An 18,389-nucleotide genomic window follows, 5' to 3' on the forward strand; every position below is an offset into this window, starting at 1 on the left:
TATTGTAAATAAGGTCTAAGCAATTTAACCCCTTGGTATTCACTAATGGTCATCCTTCTTGGAGCTCAACTGCAATTTACTAAGACATGAGGTGGATAAATAGTATGTGTTATAAACTATCAAAGCTTCATCCATAATATCTGGCATTAAATAAAAAATATACTGACTGGGGTCTCATAGAACCCTAAGACACCTAGGATTCTGCTTCTTTGATATGTGGTGTGAAAAGACAAAATGGAATAAATATGACTGGATACCTAATCCTTATGTCCATTATGATTATAAGAAGGAAAAAAAAAATAGAGATAAGCGGATGATTCTACAGACCCCCCCCCCAAAAAGTACATTTTACCATTCAAAATGTATTCTGTTAACATAACAAATACAGGGCCAGAATATGAGTGAAGAACAAATTAATGCTCCCGCTTGAGTGTTAATTGTGCTAGAAGTAAGATTTTTGCATTAGTATATTCAGTTGAAAGCAGACTGTTTTCACTCTGGCGGTAACCCAACTAGCGCAAAAAATATAAATTAGAATATCACATGCGTTCACATATTCCCACATAATCAATGGAGAGAAAAAAATAACACCCCACTGTCGTGCAAACATGATTGCATATTCCCATTTGCACTAACCCAACATGAAAATATGAATATTTCATACCCCAATGTTCTTTACATAGCAGAATATGTTCTATTTATTCAATACATATTTCTACATATATCTGATGGTATTTTCGTAAAATCTCTCTCTCTCCTTGCAAGGCATTTTGCGATAAGAGGCCATACGGCTGCGGGTTTAAGATACATCATCATAGATCATGTGCCCAAGCTCAATAGAGGGGGTGACAGGGCCAAACTATTCCTACAGAGAGAATCTAAGTGAATCTTCATTTTGGAGACACTAGCACCTAAAGGGTTAAACACGCATTTAGATTGGCACTGTTTCCTCTAATATAGCTGGACTTATCTATTGGAATGTTAGATATAAAGTGGGGGCATTATGTAAGGTACCTTCACTTGGCAGACCAGGGTCAATGTCATAGGTGAGAAAGTCTAAATACACAGGGTTAATTTTTTAAGAATGAATGGACCTGTGATAAGTATTTTGTGACTGTAATTACATGTGTATTGACATTAACATTTTTGTTGCTGGACGTAGGCAGTTGCATATATTTTTCTGTCCTCATATTGTTCTGTTCTGTTTTGACAGGTAAACAATTTTCGGTTGCTATGGCAACTGGCGGACCTGCGCAGTGTTGTGTGCAGGACACCAGGGACACTTCCGGTAGTATTGTGGGGATGGTGTTGGGTAATGTATAAATTGTAATATATTTGGATTTGCTTGTAATGGTCTGAAGACAGGGCTAACAACCCCGAAACGTCACTTATGTATTATTAAATACTTTATATAAGACCCAGCGAGTGCGCTCCTATTTTTTCATATACACACACACATATATATATATATATATATATATATATATATATATAGTATTTTCAAAATAGGACTGCACTCGCTGGGTTTAAGCATAAAAACTGGTCTGAGGAAGGAGTCTGTGGACTCCGAAACGTTACCACAATAAAATAAGATTTTATGCTTAAACCCAGCGAGTGCAGTCCTATTTTGAAAATACTGTGAATATTACTGACCTGGCACCCTGGTTGATGACTGGAGGAGATTGAGAGTGCAGATACACATGGAGGATATATATATATATATATATATATATATATATATATATAATGATAAGTCCAAAAGATGCACTCGCCGTAATAAAAAAGATGCACTCGCCATTTTGGACTTATCATTCTAAATACTTACTAGATGGCACCCCGCAGTTGAACACCAGGAACAGTGAGTACTGAATTTTGGAATTTGTATATATTTATATATATATATATATATATATATATATATATATACACTAATACATGATATACATATGAATATCTATTTATAAATACCTAGAACATAATCTGCTATGTGCAGAACATTGGAATGTGAAATATTTACAGTAAATATATAGTTAAAACTTTTATTAAATATGCTAGTGCATGTTTTCATCTACTTAACGGCAAAGGGCTCCAATGCACTTGTATACATATGTCTATATTTGTATACATATGTATTTATGTGTTTATATGTCTGTAAATACATAAATAAATATGTGCACATATATAGATACATACATATCCATCTTTAGAGATGTATATGTTTATATCTCAATGTTAAAGCCCTTTGTCTGCCTTTTTTGTTTCTAACACCTGAGGTTTCATATCTTCGAGCCTTTAGAACTTTTGTGTGCAATATTTTTTAAATAATTTTTATTAGATAGTGTTATTAAGAGTGTAACTATACTTTTTAATGTATTTTTTTATGTGCTTTGTGCAAATTCTTAGTTTCGCGAAACAGTTAACCAGAGCTCTGAAGTAGTGGTAATGATTCTAGCGTAAATTGCGATTAAGTTTACTTTCAACTCGTAATACGAGCGATAAGCCCGATGAGCACAAATCTTCGCATATCATGCAGAAATGATTCAAAAACCAAATGAAGAAACCTGTAAAAAAACATAAGATTTTGGAAGCATCTTTAGATGCCAATATATATTTTACCTGTTAATGATTTGAGTAGAAGAAAGGTTCTCACTGCGCTGCTCATCAATTTTTTTTCTTAACAGGCTAAAGTGGGTCAGTGCAAGCAGTAGGTTCACCTGTGATCTCCATGGCATCTCTTCAGTGCAGATTTCAGTATGTCGCTTATTTTTTTTGTATCTACTTACAAGAGGGGTCAAAAGCTTGATCAAATTTGCGAAGGCAGTTCTTGCAGGATCTTCTCCTGACATTCTAAATTGAAAAATAATGAAATATTATTTACTAAATGCTGACTATTAAAAAATAAAATTTATGTTCTCAGTGACAGCACATGTACCAGGACGTTATTCATAATTGATGATTCAATATCAAGGCACCTCTTGAAAAAAAGCAGAGGCTTTAACCAAAATTTGAACTGGAAGACCTCCTTCTCTGTCCCACTGCTATCTAACACCAGGTTTAATGTTTAACTAACAAAAGGAAGAGAATCATTGAAAGAATGAGCAGCATGTAACATCTCTGATGTGGAATTATCCATGTCTAATGTTAGAGCAAGTTTCCAAATGAGGAAGCAGAACAAGCACACCTGTTATAAGTTATGTAATCAAAAAGCCTAGATATTTACAATGAAAGAGTGCCCTAGTAAGGATTCCTTTTGGACTCCCTATAAGGCAAGAAAGTGTGAAACTTCAATAAATCAGTATAATATGAGGATAGATGAGAAATGGAAGGTGAAAGATAGTATTATAGTATGTTCAGTTGTGGGGAAGCATCTAATGACTCACAGAATGAGAAGAATGATACGCTCTGGATTAATGGTTTTATTAAAGAAAGGGGGAAAATGGCCCAGTCTGAAAGAATGGGTAGTAATCAAGGATGATGCAAGCAGGATAATGTAAGTGACAGAACACACAAGGCTAAGGCCAATATTCATAAGATTCAGAGATAACAAGGCATTATGGGAGAGGAGATTATGCTAAATGGAAAGATGGGTAAAATGTCCTATTGGGTGGGTGAGAAGGTCTTGGAAACAAGAGGCCTGTCACCAGAGTGGTGCCTTAAAGATGACCTGTGGGAAGAAGATATATATTATGAGAAGGTGGAATTGGTGAATATGCTCTATTTTAGGTACTTGTTTCTAAATCCATAAAAGAGGGCCTTAAAGTTGAGTTTGGAGTTCAGGACATCTTGAGGAACTATTAACTAAATAAGATAAAATCACAGAAATTGAAAATGGATGTGGTCCCAGGCAAAGCAAAGGTATTGAAAGGGTTGTTGTGGGTGAAGTGGGATATAAGGGTAAGTACTTTCAAATGGGATGGTGGTCATGAACTGATCTGCCACAAAGTCCCATAAAATACACCAATAAGATAAATATTGACAAATCAGTTCAGATCTATAAGAGAAAAGTGGAGACTGCCTTCTTGATCTAAGTAAACTGGTGTTGTTCATAAGTCTTGGATTGTAGGATTGGTGAGGAAGCTGTTTGGAGGTGATGTGGAGGAAAGAGTCTTCCCAGTAATCTTAGCTTGTCTACTTGGAAGATGACAGACAACAGTTTTATAACATAAAAGGGCCCTTTTTGGATATACAGTATATTCTAAAGAACAGCATGTTGCCAAACAGGACACACATAAAAGAAAGAGTGTGTGGATATAGCCGTCTATTGTGTAAAAAAAAAAGTAGGGAAGCATTACCTCCATACATAGTTTTGTGCAGCCATAGTAGACAGAGTGGCACCAGCAGAAGATCCCTCAGTTAGTAGCTGGGATAGAAGATACAGAGGTGCAGAGATTCCCATTGCAAGGGTGTAAAATGTAGAGCAGGTTGAAGGGTTTCCTTGTGTATATTTGCGGATCCTTGGGTTTAGTTAGATGTATGCAAAAACATAAATTATGCTTACCTGATAATTTAATTTCCATCGAGGGGAGGAGAGTCCATGGCTTCATTCATTACTGTTGTAAATTAAGAACCTGGCTACCAGGAGGAGGCAAAGACACCCCAGCCAAAGGCTTGAATACCTCCCCCACTTCCCTCATCCCCCAGTCATTCTGCCGAGGGAATAAGGAACAGTAGGAGAAATATCAGGGTATAAACGGTGCCAGAAGATAAATTAAATTTAGGTCCGCTCATCAGAGACACGGGCGGGAGCTGTGGACTCTCCTCCCCTCGATGGAAATTAAATTATCAGGTAAGCATAATTTATGTTTTCCATCTAAAGGGGAGGAGAGACAACAGCTTCATTTATTACTGTTGGGAACATATACCCAAGCTCTAGAGGACACTGAATGAAACCGGGAGAGAAAAATCAGACCCTAATCGGAGGGCACCACCGCCTGCAAAACCTTTCTCCCAAAAACAGCTTCCGCAGAAGCAAAAACGTCAAATTTGTAAAACTTTGTAAAAGTGTGTAAGGAGGACCAGGTAGCCGCCTTACAAATTTGCTCCATAGAGGCCTCATTCTTGAAGGCCCAAGACGAAGCCACAGCTCTAGTTGAATAAACGTGATCCTCTGAGGAGGCTTATGCCCCGCTGTCTCATAGGCCAAGTGAATCAAGCTCCTCAACCAAAAGGATAAAGAAGTAGAAGAGGCTTTCTGCCCATTGCGCTTCCCTGAATACACCACAAAAAGAGATGTAGACTGTCTGAAATCCTTCGTAGAACTTCAGGGCACGAACCACATCCAGATTATGAAGTAACCTCTCCTTAGAAGAAAAAGGGTTAGAACACAAAGACTGAACCACTATTTCCTGACTGATGTTACGGTTAGACACCACCTTGGGAAGAAACCCCAAACCAGTGCTAAGCACAGCCTTATGCGCATGAAAACCCAGATAAGGCGGCTCACATTGCAAGCCAGCCTGTTCAGATACTCTGCGTGCCAATGCAATGGTCAACAGGAAGAGAACCTTTCAGGACATAATTTTAAAGTCAATGGAATGCTCAAACGGAACCCTCTGCAAAAACTTAAGGACCAAGTTTAAGCTCCACAGGGAGCATACTGTCTAAAGACGGGCCTGATCCTAGACAGGGCCTGAACAAAGGATTGGATGTCAGGGAGCTCAGCGGGTCTCCTGTGCATTAAGACTGACAATGCAGAAATCTGTCCCTTTAAGGAACTAGCGGCAAGACCCTTCTACAAACCGTCCTGGAGAAAGGACAGATTCCTGGATACCTTAATTTTATGCCAAGGATATCCATGCTTCTCACACCAGGACAAGTAAGTCCTCCACACCTTATGGTAGATGTGATGAGTGACTGGCTTCTTTGCCTGAATTAGAGTATCAATCACACTTTCCGAAAAGCCTCTCTTGGCCAAGACTAGGCGTTAAATCTCCACGAAGTCAGCCTCAGAGAATCGAGATTTGATGTTGAAAGGGGCCCTGTTCCAGCAGATTCCTGCGACAGGGTAACCTCCAGGGCGGAGAGGATGACATCCCCACCTGATCCGCAAACCACGTCCTCCGCGGACACGATGGAGCAATCAGAATGGCATCTATTAGCTCTGTCTGGGGATCCCTGGACCTCGAGCCGTATCGGGGTAGCTTGCAATTGAGTCTGGACGCCATGTGATCTATCTCCGGCGTTCCCCACCTGAGACAAATCTCCACAAACACTTCGGGGGGAAGGGACCATTGTCTGCTGAGAAAGTCTGCTTCCCAGTTGTCCACACCTGGAATGTAAATCGCTGAGATCGAGCAGTTGTGGGAATCCGCCCACTCCAAGATCAGAGACACCTCCCTCATAGCTAGGGATCTCCTTGTACCCCCCTGATGGTTGATGTAAGCCACTGAGGTAATGTCAGACATCTGATGAAGCTGAACGACCCCAGAAGAGGCCATGCCTCCAGAGCATTGTAGATTGCTCGGAGTTCCAGAATATTTATCGGAAAGGAGAGACTCCTCCCGGGACCATTTTCCTTGTGCCATCCTGGCACCCCAAACAGCTCCCCATCCTGCCAGATTCGCGTCCGTGGTAATAATTTCCGATGAGTCCGATCACCTCCATACACTGAGCCACCGATAGGCTTGAGGAGGACTGAAGGGCAAGACAAGAGGACAAGAGTGTCCTACAAGTCTATGGTTGTCATGAACTGTCCCTCTTGAACTAGGGGCAGAATAGATCTGATCGTTCCATTTTGAACGATGGAACACACAGAAACTTGTTTAAACACTTTAGGTCCAGAATCGGGCGGAACGTGCCCTCCTTCTTTGGAACCAGAAAAAGATTTTATAGTACCTTAGACCCCTTTCTGCTTGGGGTACTGGTACTATAACAGCTTGAGAGGAGAGATCTCTCACACATTCTAGGAATCTGCCCCTGGGCGGATGGGATCTGAACTGTATCCTGTAACCCTGGGCAACAACGTCCAGAAACCAAGGATCCTGAACGTCCTGCAACTAGACTTCTGAGAAAAGAGATAAGGGCCGCCCCTTCATGCCGATTTTGTCTCGGCGGGCTTCTTGCTTTGCTTAGACTTGTTCCAAGAATGAGCTGGTTTCCAAGTTCCCTTGGACTGGTCCGCTTTCACGGCGGGCTGCTGGCACTGGGCCTTACCCGCACAAAAGGGGCGAAAAGTAGATCCTTTAGGCTTAGCCTTCTTATCCTGCGGTAGGAAAGCTCCCTTGCCTTCCGTAACCGTGGATATGATGGAATCCGATCCTGGACCGAACAGAATCTTTCCTTGAAAAGGCAGGGACAACAGCCTCAACTTAGAGGTTATGTCTGCAGACCAAGACTTTAGCCACAGAGCCCTGCAAGCTAAAACAAAAAAAACCTGACACCTTAGCTTTGAGGCGAATAATTTGCATATTGGCATCACATATGAAAGAATTTGCGATCTTCAGCGCCTTAATCTTATCCTGTATCTCGTCGATGGAAGTCTCCCCCTCAACCATTTCACACAGGGATTCACACCAATATGTTGCAGCACCGGCGATCGCGGGTACAGCTGCTGCCAGCTGAAAAACAAACCCTGTGTGTTGAAACCTTTTCCTTAACATGTTTTTCAACTTTTTATCCATGGGCTCTTTAAACTTCGAACTATCCTCGAGGGGAATAGTTGTCCGCTTTGCGAGCGTGGAGCTAGCACCATCCCCCTTAGGGACAGTCCCCCACAGCTCCAGCTGAGAGTCCGGGACGGGGAACAGCTTCTTAAAGGAAGAAGAAGGGTAAAAGGAAGAACCTAATCACTCCTATTCATTCTTAATAATATTTGCCATCTTAACAGGAACCAGGAAGGCCTGAGGCACCACCTTGTCCTCATACACCTTATCAAGCTTAGGAATCGAAGGTTCTTCTGGAAGTTTCAGTTCCAGAACCTCCAGAGTAGCAAGCACTTGTTTCAGCAAAAAGCGCAAATTTTCCATCCTAAACCTAAAGTCAGGCTCCTCCGCAGCTGGAGGTTTAGATGACATGGACTCCGAGCCAGAAGGGGCCTCCTCCGAAGAGTCAGAGTGGGCCTCGTCATCATATAATGCCTTAGAAATTTCCACCGGTGTAGACAATCCCTGGGCTGGGCCACCATGATATGCCCTACGCTTGCGCTTAGCAGAACATGGTAAGGCATGGATCACTTTCAATACCGTCGTTTGCAGTTGATTCGCAAAATCTGACAGCCAACGAATCTCTCCCGCATGAGTAATGGTTGAACCCTGGGGCGCTGCATGTGCAATTGGAGATGAATGCAGGGAACGCACCTCACGGGATGGGGAACCCTTAGAGGTGGGCGGCTCAGTAGTACTAGACATCCGTTTACTTTTAGATGTCGTAACTTTATTAAGGCATGTGGAACATAGTTGAGCAGGCTGTTCTACCAGAACCTACTCACAATAAACACAGAAATAAGATCTTGTTAAAGAGGGAGAATCCTCTAATGCGTCAGAGTCCTCCATAGCTTGCGCTTTTATTACGGACTAGATTAACTTAATAAACAGTAACTTTTTTAACCTCCAATGGCCGGGGCACTTACCACCTCCTATGAGCCGGACTACAGAAATCGTTTTGTCTCCTGCGCCGCTGATCAACAGAGGAAGATGGATAGCCACACCCAGTCACATGGAAAGCCTGGCAGGACAGCCCCTGCCTAAGGAGAAAAGGTGCCAAAAAATGGTTGCGCCATACTCCCATAATTCACCTGAAAGTTCCACACATTGCCAGAGCCTCATCTCGCACATAACGCAGCGATGACACAATAAACAATATGATGTATAAACCCCACCCCCCTGTTCAATTATCCCCTTACTAGGAATATTAACCCTTGATTCTATAAAGATAAAAAGGCATCACACTGTGACCCTGTCTTCTGTGTTATCATTATGTAATAAAAAATGAAACGATCTTACCAGAATCTACGCCGTGGAACAGGAACACGCCCCTTCAAGTGTGACAGGTAAGTAGCCTCGCTCCTGACATGAACTTGAGTGTAAAAAGCAGGCAGCGAAACTCGTCAACGCTGATTGCTTGTGGAGCTGTTAACATGAGTCGGGATGGTTTCGCAGAAAGACTCTCCCTGCATCTCCGTACTCTAACTTTCGCGAAGGCTCTCACTGAGAGGCTGACAGGACTACTTAAAACTCCAGTCCCAATGCGAAGAGTACTACCCTCCATAAGAGACTAATCTGATCTTCGGCACTTCTTTGCCGTCCTCCTGTGACGAAAGGCAAAGAATGACTGGGGGATGAGGGAAGTGGGGGAGGTATTTAAGTTTTTCGCTGGGGTGTCTTTGCCTCCTCCTGGTGGCCAGGTTCTTAATTCCCAACAGTAATGAATGAAGCTGTGGACTCTCCTCCCCTTTAGATGGAAATAGAGTTTGAGTAAGTGAAAGTACAAAGTATTAAAGCAGAGCTGAGAGATTGAATACTGAAAAGTTTAGTACCGAATGCATTACAAAGAAATGCAAGTACAAGCTTATCCTAATCTCAGGGAGCTCTTGTCTGAATGATCTAACCTATTATTATCAGAGGATGCAGATGACATCAGCATATTGAAGATGTTTCAGGATAGAAATGTCCAACAGACCACAAGATGACTTAGATATTCTGTTTGAGGAAGACTTCTGAACCAAAAAAACAATTAAAAATCCCCACACAAAATCAAAGAAAATAACATCATGTAGGTAAAGAGTGAATATGCACAGCTGCTAAGTGGTCAAAATTAAAGAAAATGGATTCCCCATGTCTAGCCAAATTACGGAAAAGGTTAGCAAGTATGTAAACATAGTGGCAATATTATGGAATAAAGTACTATAAATAAAAATCTGGAATGAGGTACATACTATGATGAAAGACAGCATTTAGACATCTTAGGCTTTTGGTCCCAGATCTTACTGTAGTCATGATTGTAATGGCATGAGAGTTACAGACTACGGACATGGTAACGATAAGAGTCAACCAAATGCTTGCCAAAGAGACACTAATAGACCCTTGCAGTTCACTACAAGAAATAAAGAGAAGTCAGAGCTATAATGGGTCCAGAAAATATGATTTTCTGGAATGTGTATGAGTAAATGGGAAGATTACATTTCCAGTCCAAATGTTGTTTAAAGTTTCTAACTTTCTATAAGATTTGGTTTTATTTTAACATATTACTAATGAATTATCTCCAGTTTCATATGTTGTAATAATGTTTGGAAGAAAGTACAATTGTTTTTCACATTTTAAGAAATAAAGGGAATTTATTACTAAATAAATTATCTGCAAAATGAATCAGCGTTATTTCACAGTACAAACACAAAAAAACATATCACACACATTTCTGTAAGTTTCACAATTTAAATTTTTAAATACATAACTAATGTTACAAACTAGAGGGAAGTACAATATATGAATCATCTAGATTTCACAAAATAAACTAATGTATTACCTGCATCCCCCTAGAAATAGGCAGTTATGTTTAAATAGAAAGTTCAAACAAATGGAAAGTGACAACTAACATGCATATGGGAAGAGTGCAGTTACCTGTTTTGCTTAAAGCAATGGGATCAACCTTACCAACACATATTTTTCACTAAAGACAATTTCTTTTTTTATAAAATGTGAAAAACTTTAAATGAGTTTTTCTTCACCGGACCCCATTCTAGTCCATCAGAATTGCTATGCATAGGGATTCACATGGTCTTTTGTGTGGTTTTTAATATTTAAATCTTACTTCATTTAAAACATTCTAAAAATAGCCCATTTAATCCTTTTCAAGTTTAAACACTTTAACCTCTTAAAACACTGTTTAAAGTGGCATATTTTGGCCGTTTGCTTTACCCTGGTAATGTTTTTGCACATGCTTAGTTCACACTTTTAAACTATTAAGCTTGCACTTTTCATGTTCATTTAAGATCTCAATTAAAAGGGACATAAAAGGGACCTTATCATTTACAAGACTTTTTTGCAGTGTTACAATAAATTAATACACACCCAGTGGGAACCCTCTCAATTCCACACATTGTTTGCTGAAATATTTTTAGTGGCTTCAGCTTTAAAAACCCATGCTGAATCCATTTAGGAACAGATGTACAGGTGGGTTAGGTTTTGTAAACTCTGCTGTGTGCACTTCCATTTTTGATACAGTATTTTGAAAAGAAAAAAGTTATTCCTAAAAACAACCAAAACGATATGAAATCGTTAACTGCACATGTATAATGAAATTATGTTGAATAAAAAACGTGCAATTTAAACCAATTTAGCTGTCATTATCATGTTTTGCTTTCTTGTTGGCCGTACAATGTATCGTGTTTCCGTAAAGATATGTGAAAACCTGTGCAAAATCCTCTTAAAAACCTAACGATATGCAGGCTTCTTATAGTTGTTGAGGGTTTATCTAAAAATGTACTATTATATTTACACATTTCAAAAGGTTTTACTAAATTCAAATAATAGCTCTTCTAAGAAAATCACCCAAACGTGAATAAGACGTTTTCACATGGAGATTGTAATGGGGGCAGCATTGGCTAGAACTGCAGTAGCTATCACTTCTTTATATTTTACATCTGCCTTCATATTGTTACATGGTAATCATTGCCATCCCTACGCAACCCTGTCTTTCCCACCCAATAACTGTGTTTAAAACATTTCTATTGAGTGTAGCTCTTTCAGTATTTAAATACTTAAAGGGACACCAAACCCTAAAATTTCCTTTCATTATTCAGATAGAGAATACAAATTTAAACAACATTACAATTTACTTCTATTATTTATTTTGCTTCATTATTTAGATATTCTTATTTGAAGAAAAAGCAATGCACATAGATGAGCCAATCACACAAGGCGTCTAGGTGCAGGAACTAATCAACAGCTACTGAGCCTATCTAGATATGCTTTTCAGCAAAGAATATCAAGAGAATAAAACAAATTAGATAATAGAAGTTAACTAGAAAGTTGTTTAAAATTGCATGCTCTTTCTAAATCATGAAAGAAAAAATGTAGGTTTCATGTCCCTTTAAATGCTGACACTTTTTATGAATATCTAAAAAATATTTTAAAGGGACATAAACATCTTGTAAATTCAAGACTTTTATGTAATATTGCAATAAATTAACATACCAGTCTAGTGTTAAAACATTCTGAATACATAATTGAACACATCTTTAGCTGCAACTAGTTTTCAATGGCTAAACTTACCCTACCCAGCATTTGCTTTTGAGGAAGCAAATCAAAACTTATTACTATAGCAAATATGGATTGGCCATGTGATTTTTATTAGCAAAAGTTGCATAGTTTTTCAGTATCTTATCTTATCACCTCTGATTAGGCCAGTTAGGGACAGATAAGTAGCAGGAATTGGGTTGTCAAGCCTGCAGTGAACACTTGGGGCTAGATTACAAGTAAGGTTAAAAAAACGGCTTTGCACAAGCGATATCATCTTTTCGCAAGCATTTTTAATTGCGCTGAATGAAATCACGATAAGCTTCAATCCATATTCCGTTATGTTAAGAATATTGGAATATGAAATATTAATATTTTCATGTTGGATTAGCGCAATTGCGAAAATGCTATAGTGTTTGCGTGAGAGTGGGTGGCTTTTTCCCCCCACTTTTTTCTCTCCATTGACTTCTATGGGGGAATGTAAAAACGTGATTTTCAACTTTAAGCGCAATTTTGGTTACTGCTTGCGCGAAATAATTTTGTTAAAATTTGTAATACAAACGCAACCAGACTAGCGCAAAAAGCTTAACTCTAGTGGAGGTTTCGCAATCGCAAAAAAAAAAAATACAGCGCCACTTGTAATCTAGCCCTTGAAATGCTAAAATTGGATAAACCCCAATTTTCATAGTTCAAAATTTTCATTAAACATTTTACATTGCAATCACAAGGTGTCCATGTAACCAAAGCCGCACCTAGTATAAAACTGCAAAACAAGCACACTGATACTCTCTCCATATTACAATACTTAGCAACACCTTCCCAATAAATTAAAGTGGTTTGTAATGTAAAATAACACCAATTCCATTGTTATTCCTGGGATGAAAGAGCTTTAGTAAAAGACACCACAAGAACTGGAGAGGCTATTACAGCTCTTAGGCTGAAATACTCCAAATAGGGCTGAATGAAGTAGCAATATGCTTATCTAGTAAGTGATATAAGGTCTGTATTACACATACCAAATCTTTGTATTAAATATATGTGTGCCAAAACATCTTCATTGCATAGTTAGTTACAAGATAAATATAAAGGGGCATTGAAGTTATTTTTATTTATGCATTAAAAATAAGTTAACTGCATTGCAACATACTTGGAAACAAAATAAATGTTTTAAAATCATTTTAATAGAAAAGTATGTATTGTTTTGCAGTTCCAATTAACACCCATTGAAAAGCCTCTTAAATATTGTTTATCACTTTCTTTGCTGTGACCAATTAGGGACACGTAAATGAGCTCCTGCACATATCAACCAATCAATATGCAGCATGTAGGTGGTTTAGGGCTCTCTGGGGGCGGGGGGGGGTGGAAACAATAGACTTTCCAGAAAAGGCAAGAAATTTAAACAAAACAAATAGCTTTTCATTTTGCATATATGTGAGTTTCAGGTCCTTTTTATATTAAATGAGTATTTTACAGGGAAAGGTAACTTGCTCAAATGACGTTAAAAACCTGTTAGTTAAAGTCGTATTTCTGGGAGAGTAACAAGACCTTAGCTGTTCTGAAGTTTTCATTTTTTGCTGCTTTTTAACTCTTTCCTTGTTTTTTGTTGAGATCTCATGCTGTTTTATTTGCTTCGCTTTTGAAAGCTTTTCATCCTTAAATATAAAAAATATATGTAGGTCTAGATAACTTATGTCAAACATATATGAGTCTATAAGTTTTAGATGAGAGAGGCTAAAACATATTAACTACTCCAATTAAATGAATTAAAATAATGTGAAAAGTTTTATTCAATGATAAATTAAAATTAATATAGTTGTAGGAAATACTTCCAGTATAAGGTGATGAGACTGGTACATTTGTTTTAATTCACATATAAACAGCTTTTACTTTATTTTTTTTCAGGCAAAAAACATGGCAATATGTTTAAAGTCTGCTCTTTATATATGGTAGATATAATAATTTAAAGCATGGTGTCCCTTTAAGGTATCCAGTTGCAGCAATAAGGAAGCATGGCAAAAGTAATGGTATTAAAAATCAGTATGTGTCACTATAAGAATTCACAATCCTGGGAATATTTTTCTCAGACACACAGGTCTAAATTCACTAAACAATCAGAATACTCTGTAGTCAGACATTACTCCATTCCTATATTAACTTTAGTTCAACAAATTTAGTGAACCTTTTACTTGCTTACACTTCAGTAGGCTACCATAGAGATGTCAAGTAGTCTTTATAGATAGTTATCTTAATTACTGTTAAACCTCTACTCATTGCCTAGTAGATCCGTACAGAGGCATCACTGTATTTAATAAGAAAAGCAAAAGAAGGTAGTCTCCAGCAGTGAGCAAAGTGACTTTTTATTTTTAAACACAGGTCAAATACAGCAACGTTTCAGGCTAACAATAAGCCCTTTCTCAAGCCAATAAGAAAGGGCTTATTGTTAGCCCGAAACGTTGCTGTATTTGACCTGTGTTTAAAAATAAAAAGTCACTTTGCTCACTGCTGGAGACTACCTTCTTTTGCTTGAATCGTCTGGGCTTGGTCAGCCCTCTCCGTGCACTAGTGAGTGGTGGGTGCTGTATCCATTCCTATTTTATTAAGAAAAGCACATAAGCTTAAAGGGACATGAAACCCAATTTGTCTTTTTTTCATGATTCAGATAGAGCGTGCAATTTTAATCAACTTTACAATTTACTTCTATTATCTAAGTATCTTTGTTTTCTTGTTATTCTTTGTTTTCAGACTCGCCAGAAACAGCAGTTATGAAGCAGCGGTCTAAAGACTGCTGCTCCATAAGCTGTCATCCTGCTCTGAGCACGCGGACAGGAATCGCCACAATTCAACCCGATCGAGTACGATTGGGTTGATTGACACCTCCCTGCTGTCGGCCGATTGGCCACGAGTCTGCAAGGGGTGGCGTTGCACCAGCAGCTCACAAGAGCTGCTGGTGCAATGCTGAATACGGAGAGCGTATTGCTCTCCGCATTCAGCGAGGTCTTGCGGACCTGATCCGCACTGTCGGATCAGGTCTGCAAGACCTTTGATAAATAGGCCCCATAGTCTCAGTCCTATTTACTCTATGAGGCCCATTTATCAAGCTCCGATTGGAGCTTGAGAACCCGTGTGCTCCATAACCCGTGTGCTCCATAACCCGTCACAATTCAACCCGATCGAGTACGATCACGTTGACTGACACCCCCTGCCGGCGGTCTATTGGCCGCAAATCTTCAGGGGGCGGCGTTGCACCAGCAGCTCACAAGAGCTGCTGGTGCAATGCTGAATACGGGGAGCGTATTACTCTCCTCATTCACGAGGTCTGTCGGACCGGATCCGCACTGTCGGATCAGGTCTGCAAGACCTTTAATAAATAGGCCTCTGTATCAGGCGTTAATTCAGGCAGTTATTGAAAAATACTTTTACCAGGAATATTAGAATATTTGTTCATTCTTACCTTTTGGTATTTAACCAGTCCTGCTGTGTATCTCTTAAAAGTATCATCTGCTACTGTCACATCGGCATCATCGGCAGCAGCACTTTTGCCCAGATTTGTTGCATCTCTCCTTAATCACAGAAAATAAAACAACAATTAATAACGTCTATGGTTTAAGCAACAACAAAACAAACTTCTAACACAATGTGCTCTAAACATCTGAAGGTAGAAAGTCTCAATAAGCAGATGGCTACAATTTTGCTATTGCTCTGTGTGATTATAAAATGGCAGGTGATTCACTGAAGCAGATTCAATCTGATTAGTCCTTTTTAAAAGACAAATATTTTACTGGTGTTTACAAGTTAAATTACAAACCCATGATGATAGGTTTATGGAAATTCCTATTAACCCCTCGACAACACTTTGCATGGCAAAGAGACACTGCATTTTCTAGCAGCCAATGAGTACAGTTGGATTCTGTTTCTTCTTATTTATTGGTTTGATAATATCAGCAACTGCCAAGTAAAATGCTAAACAGATTGATAAGATTACTTATGTAACAAATTCACTTTTAAACTTAAAGAAATATGAAATCCAAAAATGTTTACAATTCAGATAGAGCACTGCGATTTTAAACAACTTTCTAATTTACTTTTATTACCAATTTTTCTTCGTTCTCTTGGCAACGTTTGTTGAAAAGCAGGGGTGTATGCTTAGGGGCAGGCCAATTTCTGGAGCACTATATGGCAACAGTTTTGCAAGAATATTAACCTTTTGTAGCACTATTTTCTGCAATGTAGTGCTCCCATCTAGGTATCTCTTCAACGCAGACAACATGATAAAAAAGCAAATTTGATAATAGAAGTAAATTGGAAACTTTTTTTAAAAATTGTATGCTCTGTCTGAATCACAAAAGAACATTTTTGGGTTTCATATGTTTTCTATATCCCATCTGTATTTAAAAACACACATACACAAATGAAGGTTACATTTTGACAAATATACAGAGCCCACTATGGGCCAGATTACAAGCGGAGCGCAAATCAACACTTCCGCTTGAGCGTTAATTGCACTAGAAGTAAGATTTTTGCGCTTGCCGGGTTGCACTCGTATTACGAGTTGAAAGTAAACAGTTTTAGCTCTCGCTCTAACGCGACAAGCACAACAATCCAAAGTTAGAATAGATTGGAAGAATTCTGCAAATACTCTTCCACTAAGACTCAAATATATAGGAACCAATATGCACATTAGACTTCTTTCAGTGATATCATCTGATATGCAATATACACAATGTGAAAGATCATGTAGATCTGCACTGCATTGCATACAATCTCAGCACGAAAAAGGACTCAACCACCTGAGCCAGGAGCTCTTCATTTTGCAGAAAGGTTGAAACGAGGGGGAAGGGGGTTTCTTTTAAAGACCAATAAACCCTTTGTTACAAACTAATTATGTGTAACAAAAAAAAGTTGCAATATAGTTCTTGGGTTTTCCCAATTCTCAGAACTGGAAGTGCAGTGCTGACATCACAAGTCTAGTAAGAGATTGCAAAAAGAAATTCATTTACAAGAAAGCTTTTTCTACTCCATTAACAAGTCCAGATTGGCACCGCAAAACAAAGGGAAGTGGTGAGGGAGATTTGAAAACAACTGCAGCAAGTGAGATGTTAATGTATTTAGGAAATCTTCACACTCGGCTAGTATTCAAATGATTGCAATACTACACAAAGGTCTTAATTATAAGATTTAAGAGAGCTGAAACCTGGAATTTTCCTGATTTTTGTATTTGAATGAGAGCCTAAATTCGGAAGATAAGTTTGTTGCCTTTCAAATATTATGACTAGCAAAGTAACTTGAATTTGCTATATCCGATCACCATGACTCTAACTCCCCAAATTACCATAATACTTTTTTTCTTTTGCTTTCCCCAATATTAAAAAAAAAATTGGGGCGAGTGAGCCTTAAACACTTTTTAGTAGCTGTGGTCTTAAAGGGACATAAAGCCCAAGAATTTTCTTTCATGGTTCAAAAACGTTCCAATTTACTTCTATTATCAAATTTTCTTCAATTTCTTGGTATACTTTGTTGAAAATCAGGAAGGTAAATTTAGGAGTGTGCACGTGTCTGCTGCACTATATGGCAGCAGTTTTGCAACAATGTTATATATTAGCAAGAGCACTAGATGGCAGCACTATTTCCTGTCATGTTGTGCTCCAGACAAGTGCATGCTACCTATCTAAATATCTCTTCAGCATAGAACAACATGAGAACCACGCAAATGTAAAAATAGTAAAGTAAATTGGAAACATTTTTAAAAAAATCTCCCCCGCCTAAATCTGATCTGAATGATTGACAAGTCCTGCTCGCTGGTGTCCAATCACAGTATTACACAAGCAATGGCTTGTGCCCCTGTCGTTCATAGGAGCAAACCTTCTCTGCATGGCTTTTAATAAATGGACCCCTCTGGGTGCTGTCATAAGGAATATCAGTCTGTTTGTTTTAATAAGAAACATTTTGGCATTCTTAGCCTTAGATAAGCTCTGTGATTGCATTTTACTTTGTTAGTCTCTCCAAACTTACGCCTAGATTTAGAGTTCTGTGTTAGCCGTCAAAACCAGCGTTAGGGGGTCCTAACGCTGGTTTTGGCCGCCCGCTGGTATTTAGAGTCAGTCAGGAAAGGGTCTAACGCTCACTTTTCAGCCGCGACTTTTCCATACCGCAGATCCCCCTACGCCAATTGCGTATCCTATCTTTTCAATGGGATCTTTCTAACGCCGGTATTTAGAGTCT

At 38.8% G+C, this 18,389-nt stretch overlaps 1 protein-coding gene across 1 annotated transcript in view; it reads right to left on the reverse strand.

Annotated features, from left to right (window-relative positions):
- CFAP54 (cilia and flagella associated protein 54) overlaps nucleotides 1-18,389 on the reverse strand; it is a 901,430-nt gene that overhangs the window by 451,402 nt on the left and 431,639 nt on the right. The window contains exons 32-34 of the mRNA XM_053719246.1: nucleotides 15,622-15,730; nucleotides 13,716-13,822; nucleotides 2,617-2,847 (exon numbers count right to left, since the gene is read on the reverse strand). Coding sequence (XP_053575221.1) covers nucleotides 2,617-2,847; nucleotides 13,716-13,822; nucleotides 15,622-15,730 — 447 coding nt within the window. The remainder of the gene's footprint in view (nucleotides 1-2,616; nucleotides 2,848-13,715; nucleotides 13,823-15,621; nucleotides 15,731-18,389) is intronic.

This window comes from Bombina bombina, chromosome 6, assembly GCF_027579735.1.
Source record: "Bombina bombina isolate aBomBom1 chromosome 6, aBomBom1.pri, whole genome shotgun sequence".
Lineage (NCBI taxonomy): Eukaryota > Metazoa > Chordata > Amphibia > Anura > Bombinatoridae > Bombina > Bombina bombina.